The sequence below is a fragment of the Scomber japonicus genome, chromosome 23 (assembly GCF_027409825.1).
Source record: "Scomber japonicus isolate fScoJap1 chromosome 23, fScoJap1.pri, whole genome shotgun sequence".
In the NCBI taxonomy this organism is placed as follows: Eukaryota; Metazoa; Chordata; class Actinopteri; order Scombriformes; family Scombridae; genus Scomber; species Scomber japonicus.
Window position 1 is genome coordinate 10400484 of NC_070600.1, and position 8567 is coordinate 10409050.

Here is an 8567-nt window from a genome sequence, read left to right on the forward strand (position 1 = left end):
TAGGAAGCAACATTTTTAATAGAGCTACTTGTTCATTTAAAGGACTTTTAAAGAATCATTTCAGTTTATTGGTCAGTCTTATTGGGTTTTGTCTTTCTTCTCAGATAAAAATGTTCTCACCTAGTTAATTGCTGTGATCAGAGACCTTCAACAAACTCTGATTTGGTGAGAAACCTCTGAAACTGAAATGCTACAATAAAATTTCCCAATCCACAGATAAACTGCAGGCGTGCGTTCATGGTAAGCACAGTAGGTTAAAGTTGAACAAAGAAGTAGGTCCATAAACTGTGAATGATGTTAACAGCAGACAGTTTGGGTAATCATTTTTATAACCTGTAAGATCGTTTGAATCGTTTTGCTAATAAAAATGATGGCTGAAGGATGCAAATCCAAGTTGTAATAAACCACTTGTCCTTGCTGAATATCCATCAAGGGTCAGTTCACTCAAATGACAAAAACATGTCTAACTGTTGCCACTGAAAATTGAAAAAAAAATCCAAATGGGAAGTTGTGTTTTTTCATGATTTAGGCATACTTCCCCTTTAACTGCTACCACAAACTCAATGTTCCACTACCAGACAGCTGGATTATAACAGCCTTCTCTTTTAATCCAGCAGACTGATCAGGTGAGTCCAGGTCAAAGCTGTGATTTCATGCACAGTAGTTGGTCTTCTTCTTTCATGGAAGTTGCAGAAAACCCTGAAAATCTGCACTTTTTCACCAAGAAGATGATTCACAAACTGTCTTCAGTGTGTTGTGTGGGAGAGGTGTTGCAAGTGCACGCACAAAGTCAAGTGTGGAGACATCCAGAACTACAACATGCATACGTTCAATACACAGCACGCACATGCAAACTCATACAAATGACTACATGTCCTTAATCAGGGTCAGATGCATAGACGTTCACACACACGCACACACACAGAGGAATAGTGTGATGTGTAGTATCACTGGCGGTGGTGAGATGTCTTTTCTCTTTTCCTTGTCTTGGTGCCGCAGCTCCAGCCTGTGTGGATGCCACCCACCCACCCATCTGTGCCCATCAGGACCCTCAGGCCCAGGGTCCATCTGGCATCTTCCTCCGTGTCTGTCGAGTTGTCACCTACGACGGCCGCCACCGCCACCGCCGACAGCCCTAACGCACTTTTATTCAGAGAATACAGAGTAAGCGACAGGGAAAACAAGCTCTGCATGCAGTGACCTCAGCGACATCTGAAGTGTGCGTTAGAAAAAACATACTTGGAATGCATTCACATACAATAAATGTCAGAAATGTAAACTGATAAACAATTCAAACTATATTCTCATCTAACTATTAGCAATGAAGCAGATACATGTGGTTGCCGAGATGTCAAACTGTTCATTTAAAGGTTAGCATTTCCTCTAAGTAGTCATAAGGTAAATCTATTAAATAAGGTAAATGTAGAAATGTGTAGTTTGATATAGCCTACTTGGATTTCTTTAAAAAGTCACCAGAGGGGCCAAATGTTTATGATAGTAAAATGATTTATGATGCTTCTTTTCTTCAATATTTGAGATAAATATAACTCCAGGTTAATTCCTTTAATCTAAACATTTTAGACCCAAATGTTTCAAATGTGCCCTTACCTCATAACATTTGATCTTTTAACAGATCTCTATAAAGCAGTGGAAACTCCATAAAGTCGAGCTAAGTGGCTTTGATGGATGATATTAAGCAGCCTGTGGGATCAGACTTCAACTGACGGAGACAACAGTGTGGCATATGCCCCCGCTACATTTAATGAGGATTTCACGGTGCGGGCTGGATGAGGCCTCGTCTTAGCCTTCAGTCTAGGCAGAAGGGACTCTGATGAAGACAAGTTGCCGGTCATTTGCATGTCAAAAAGGCCCGAAGACACAAAGACAATGGAGGATTACAAGGGACGCATTTAGAAAAGCAGATGTCAACGTATTGAATCTGACATCCACCATCATTTATAGCTCTGTTTTTTTGTATGAGAGGGGTGCTTGTAAGAAATGAAGTTTTAGCTTGATTAAAAGATCCATCTTCAGCTATAGTCGTCCAAAATTCCCTCACTGAAGGTTTCCTTAGCCTGGGTGAAGTTTTAGGTATTGATTTGCAACATTAAAGCCATTTTTCAACCCTCTATTTATATAGATTTTTAATTTTTCTTTCAATTTTTGAGGACTTACAAGACTGTTACATTCATTTTCTCTCAATTACTGTATTAATAGAGCATCAAGCTCTTCAAAATCATTGGTGAATCAAGTCAAAATACCACTAGATTGCTGCTTTAAATGTCTCGTCTGCTCCGTGTATCAAGATGTATATTCCAATGGGTAATTAAAAAGGTCTACTCCTTCTTCCCAAGCACATAAATCAGTCCCTTTATCATGAATTAGATCCCTGAGAAGATTTAGAGACCAGCTGTCTTATGAAGTCTTCAAGTACCCATATGTCTCCACTCCGGTCGAGTTTGGAAGCAGCCAGTCAAGTGTAATTGGACATGTGTAGGCGTCTGGATGAGCTATCAAGAAGAGCTGGGTTGATTTTTTTCTTTAACACAGGGATAAAGAGGTCTGAAAAGTGCAAGCAACTGAGGTTTCTTTCGCCCTCCAATTAACCCACTTAAGTCTATCTGTCTACTTTTATATAAAATGTCATTTCGCAGTGTCTTTAATAATTCAATTTCAGCTTCAATCAGTGGGAATGTACTACAGGTGAAAGAGCTAATGGCACTGACTCACCAGAGGGGGCAGCACCTCCACAGAAAAAAAAGAATACACACTAAACCTCATACACCACTCATTCCTGCTTCCTGGAAACCCTTCACACACACACACACACAGTATATACACACATGCACACAGATGTCATCAGCCTCATGGCCTTCCTGCGTCCAATAATGGAATGACTTATGTTATTGTACGGTAGGTAGGCAAGCAGGAGACATAAAATGGAAAAGCAATTAGTTATATTTTAGAGGCTGTGTGTGTGTGATGATGCATAACATCCCTTCTCCCTCTCTCTCTCTCTCCATCTATTTCCCTCTCTCGTGCCAGCATCTGCCTCTTATTAGCCGTGCGGTTTCTGCAGGTTGTCATGTACTTAATGGCTCCTGTGATCTTCCTCCCCATGCTCGCTGACAGTCGTGTCACATGTAACAATATTGTTGTTATTGCTAAAGGCAGCGTAAATGAACGGGAGCCTTAACACATGATATATTGGAGATGTATATCAGCCTCTCGCCCCGGCCTCCTGAGAGGATATCTGCTACTGTGTGTGCACTTATTACTGCTGTATCATGTGAAATCTGTAACATATAATGCAATAAAAACACCTTCGAAATGATCAAGACACCAAGACTTCTTTCTGTACATACAAAAATGGGAGTTTAATTGAAACTTTTGTATCAAAAAATAGCAATATCCATCCTTCACAGCCACAAGTCACACAGCTGAACTGAAAGGTCTCGAATATGAGGCTATGTGACGACTACGAAAGCTGTTCCACCCGTCGTTTCGCTTTCCATAGAACTCAAATTCATCTTGACAGCACAGAAAAAACCAGATGGATTCCTCCGATACTTTTAGCCATTCAACATTACCAACAGACTTTTTTTTCCTCAAAGTAGTTAAATAACATTCAAATGCTCTTTCAAATTTAAGTAAACTTGTTTTTATTCTGCTTTACATCGACAACCGTGTCAGTGCATCCTCCACATCTCAGAAAACCCATTGTCGAAATGTAAAAAATAAGTTATAAAGGAATGCAAACTAAAGGCCAAGTAGGATATGCAAATTTTTTTCGAGGGGAGGGGGTTTAAGCAGAGACAATAAATAAATAAATAGCCACAGAGTGTGGAATGTCTACATGTTTACAAATAAATTAAATGCAAATGGGGAGGAAAAAAATGTACACACACAAAAAGAAAAAGAAAAAACAAAAACACACTGTACAATATTTGTTGTCGAAAAAAAAAAAATGCATAATTGAGTCCATGAATATTGCATTGATTGTGCATTTCACACCCCAAACCCTGAGGGAGGCCAGGGGCGGGGGCCATGTAGTGTTAAGCAGTGAGATGGCGGGAGGCAAACAGAAAATAAAGTCAAGAGGGGCCACACACCCCGCAACAGGCATGGGTGAAGATAAGGAGGAAAAAGGTGGTGGTGGTGGAGGGGAGGTGGTGTGTGTATGTATGTGTGTGTGTGTATGTGTGTGTGTTGACATTTTGTAGACATTCAGAAAAAGACAGGATCCAGTTTCCAAAAAACACCTGTTCAGGCTATAGAGTGAGTGAGCAGCTTTAGAGAGAGCGACACAGAGTTTGAGTCGAGTGTGTTTCAAGTATTCCATTGTCAGGAAGAGCCCCCACCTCCTTCTCTCCTATCTAATGCTATCTTAGCCTGTTGGCTAGGGGGCTGGTTGGCTTACAGTGATGGAGAGAGGGGATGAAAAATAATTTAAAAAAGAAGGAAAAAAACCATAAGAAGCCTACACCCTCCTCCATCACAGTACAGGCAACTTAGCCACCATGCCACGGGCTATCCAAAAAAAACAAAAACAAAACAAAAACAACAACAAAAAGAAAAACAGTTGTTGACGAAAGCCCCCCAGAAAAGCAGCTTTCCAAAAAAAGGCACTCCAAAATCAAAATTAAAACATTTAAATAAAAAGGTTTTCTCCAAGCTCTATGAGAGCAGCCATGTCTGAATAGGAGGGCCTTGCCAGCTGTATATACCAGCCTATGAACAAAACAAGTAAAACAAAAGTTAAAAAGGGGAGGGGGATAAATAGTGCTGGTAAGACCGCCCAAACAGCAAAATGTTCCCGATTAGGAAACAAATATAATCAACTGAAAGAAAAAAGGGGGTGGGGGAAAAATAATATAAAAGAAGAACAAACAGTAATAAATTAGAAATTCCCTACAAAAGAGGAAAATTAAAGTACATTTTTCTTGCCGGTCCAGCTGTGTCAAGTGCCCAGCTGCTAACAGGCCAGCTGGGCTACAGGCTGCTGGCCTTGAGTCCATTTCACTCCCTCCATCCCCACCCCTTCTTTCCCCAGAAAGTCTTTTCAGTCAGTCAGAGCCATCCTCAGAGGCTCTCCTTGCTTGAGGTTGTGCTTGATGAAGAGTCTGTGTCAATGGTCCTGAGGCGGATGTCACCAGCGACCGGCTCCTCTGGTGACTTGGGCGACTCCGTCGTCGCCCTCATCCAGGGGTGGTCGCAGATCTGCTCCAGGGTCGGCCTGTCTGACGGACGCAGGGCCAGGCACCATTTGATCAGCTGCTGGCACTCTGAGGGGGTGGAGGAAGAGACAAAACAATATTGAAGATGCTCTGACTTCAAAAGGAGACCATAGGTTGATTTTATGTGTGACTCAGTTTGTATGGATCTACAAAAAAAGGAGAGCATACATCCTTTTATTGGAGTTGGCCTTCTGAGATTCACCGAGGAGAATCAAAACAACTTAAATCTTAATGTTGCCCTGGTTGATAAAACTGTCAACCATCTCAGCAGGTAATCCTTTATGAATGTGAGGTCACACTCTGATGTAAACTGATTCATAATATTGTCAAACTGGGAGGGAGATTTTGGGCTGTACCAGTGACTGAGGCTAGAGGGCAACAGAGTGACCTCATGTGCTCTGTTTATTGTTGTGGTTGACTCACCTGCTGAAACCCTTCTCCTGAAGTACAGTCTCCCTCTGAGGATCTCTTCGTCCTGCTCAAAGGGGATGTCTCCACACACCATGTCGTACAGCAGCACGCCTAGCGACCACACTGTCGCAGAGCGACCGTGGTATCTATGGAAGCGGATCCACTCTGGCGGGCTGTACACTCTTGTACCTAAAAGATGAGAGAGAGAGGGAAAAAAATGGGGGAGAGTGAGTCTGTGTTGAAAAATGCTGCAGGAGAAGAGATCTAGGTTGTAACATTACAGGAATATAGAGGGCACCAGTGCTCAGGAGAAAAAAAAGGAAACTAATTAATGTGTCTGTGTCTAAAATGGCTGAGTCATGGTAGAAATGCTTTCCATCCTTCTTTAGCCACAAAACACAAACTGGATGACCTGCCTGCGTCTCCTCCCTCCTTTCTTTCTTTTCCTCCCCTTTCCCTCCTCTCTCCTGGAAGGAGGAACTTGGATACCAAACAAACAAAAAAAAGGCAATGTGAGCCCATCACGTGAACCACCGACTCCGGTTTCACAACAAACAGATGTTACGTGGCACTGACCTAATACCCACAAACTGTGACTATGACTCAAGCTTTACTAAAAAATAACAAGCGGAAACATAAAAGCACACTCAAATCTCACATGATTTGGATGTGTGAGAGATTAAAAACGACCACTGTTGCGGTTAATAAACTGTGAGTCATGTCTGTTTATCCACAACATGCGTCATCCCGCTAAAAAACATTGGGAACTTTTCATTTAACAGCATCGATCAGTAATAAGCTGAGAGACCCCAGGCGAGGAAAACCCTCGATTAAAAACAGACCACTGCGTCACAGCCTCATGAACGCCTCCATATCTGAATATAGCTCAGCGGAGCATCAAGGGCAAATACAACCGAGCCCACGCTGATACGTATTCAGTCAAAATAATTCATAACGCCAGCGATGTAACAGCTTATAAAACAGATTCATGTGTAAAGAGGGGGCGGCAGCTGCTTACCGTCGAAATCGGTGTAGACTGTGTCCTTGAGAATCGCCCCTGAGCCAAAGTCAATAAGCTTGAGCTCCCCGGTGCGCAGATCCACAAGCAGGTTTTCATCTTTGATGTCTCTGTGTACCACACCGCAGCTGTAGCAGTGTCTGACCGCCTCCAAAACCTGGCGGAAAAAGCCCCTCGCCGTGTCCTCGTCCAGTGCGCCCTTCTCGGTGATGAAGTCGAAAAGGTCCTTGACGAGCTCCGGCCTCTCCATAACGATCAGCCAGCCGTCAGCACGCTCGTAATAGTCCAGCAATTTGATAACTCCGCGAAAAGACGAGCTGACCTTCTTCAGCAGCAAGATCTCCAAAGGCACCATAGCTCCGTTCTGCATTAAATAGATGGAGGGGATATATATATATAAATACACGATGCCTTTCTCCTTTTAATATCACAACACCGAGCAGCAGAAGCCGGGGGTGGGAAGGGGGAGGGGGGGACCAAAACAAACCATACACATACACACACACACGGATACTTACAATTGTGCCCCACTCGGTCACCCTCTCCTTCGCAACATGCTTCACAGCAACCTGAAAAAACACCAAAAGGGGGAAAAACGTAAGCATGATATTCTTCAAACATTATGGAGAAGTCACGTTTTAGTGTAGGATCAAAACATAGACTCCGATCCTTACCGGTGCGCCATCGGAAATCCGGCTACCGGCGTACACGGTTCCAAATCCTCCGCTGCCCAGCACAGATCCCACCTGGTAAACCTTTTCAAAAGGCTCCTTTTCCACTTTAACTGCAAATAAAATAAAAAGAGGGAATATTAAGGTAAGCGCAGCAACGTTATTCCCATAACAAACCACAGCTCAGTGCGAGGTCAAGTGTTCGCACCGCTGCTAGCTTACTCTAAATTAAATCAAGCGTAGTATAAATACGTTCATCAAACTACTTCTCAGATGTTACATTACAGAGCTATTTTTAAGTTAATGCTTGATAAGGGTAACCTACCCGGCTGGAGCTGTATTTTCACTGGTAGGTGGTCCATACTTGAAGGGTTGCAAATATGCGAAAATGAACCAAACTTTGACAGCAACATATTCGTGCTCAGAAGCCGGCGTAAAGAGATCCCTATTCACCCGTGTAGAGTCGAGTGGAAACCAGTTTAGCAAGAAGAAAAGTGAATTGAAGCGCAGTGTAGATGGTCTCGTCTTTTAGCGGGTAACCGGTGATATATCCAGTCCAGCAGTGCACCAACTCCGTCGCACCGCGCCCGTTAAAGTCGTGTCACGACCGTTAAGTCGTACACCGTTCCCCCAAAAACCGGCATCAAATCTGGATTGTGTGTCTCGACTCTAGTACCTCCTGACGAAAACAGTCCTCTGAAGTAATAAAAAAAACAACGAACACTCCGACGTGTGTAGCAGCCGTGGACGACAGTAGAGTGCGTTTAAAGGCCCTCCGCTGCGTGTTGATATCCTGAAGAGTGGCCGCTGTCTGAGCTTTGGCGCGGTCTCCCCAAGCCAATATTTTGACGCGCAGTGGGATGCGTGTATCCCTCCGCCACCAATACAAATCGACACTTTCGTTGAATTCGAGGTTATAAATCGACACCTTTTTACTTGATACGCATCCACGTGAAAATAAAAGGCAGTTAATATAATTTATTTGTACAATTATTCGAAAATATCATCGGAATATTCCTTTGCACCACGCACTACTTTTCATAGTACGAGACGCCCAAGAATCCCCTTGTCTGGAAGCTTTGCGCTGTGTTCACTATCGACTCGGAGGCGACGACCAATTAGATGTCGTATATAAATACTGTGTTTCGTATCTGGACCAATCGAGAAAAAGTTATTATAATAAAGAAGGCATTTGAGCGCACGTGGCGGCAATTCAGAGACGTCTCCCCT

The 8567-nt window shown here is 43.1% G+C and overlaps 1 protein-coding gene across 1 annotated transcript; it reads right to left on the minus strand.

The window, feature by feature from the left end:
* Positions 1–3349: 3349 nt before the first annotated feature.
* Positions 3350–8101, minus strand: pim3 (Pim-3 proto-oncogene, serine/threonine kinase). The gene is made up of 6 exons (XM_053313998.1): positions 7663–8101; positions 7341–7450; positions 7185–7235; positions 6667–7030; positions 5661–5837; positions 3350–5285 (listed from the first exon to the last, which is right to left on the minus strand). Exons 1-6 carry the CDS (start codon positions 7748–7750, stop codon positions 5083–5085), a joined length of 993 nt encoding a protein of 330 aa, XP_053169973.1. The 5' UTR covers positions 7751–8101; the 3' UTR covers positions 3350–5082.
* Positions 8102–8567: the final 466 nt, after the last annotated feature.

Excerpts from the sequence above, each read along its gene's own strand:
- pim3 (XM_053313998.1), bottom strand. The coding sequence starts at position 7,750 with ATGTTGCTGTCAAAGTTTGGTTCATTTTCGCATATTTGCAACCCTTCA. Across the intron at positions 7,236-7,340 it reads GGATTTCCGATGGCGCACCG|GTTGCTGTGAAGCATGTTGC; the intron begins GTAAGGATCGGA and ends GTGTTTTTTCAG. Across the intron at positions 7,031-7,184 it reads TGACCGAGTGGGGCACAATT|AACGGAGCTATGGTGCCTTT; the intron begins GTAAGTATCCGT and ends TATTTAATGCAG.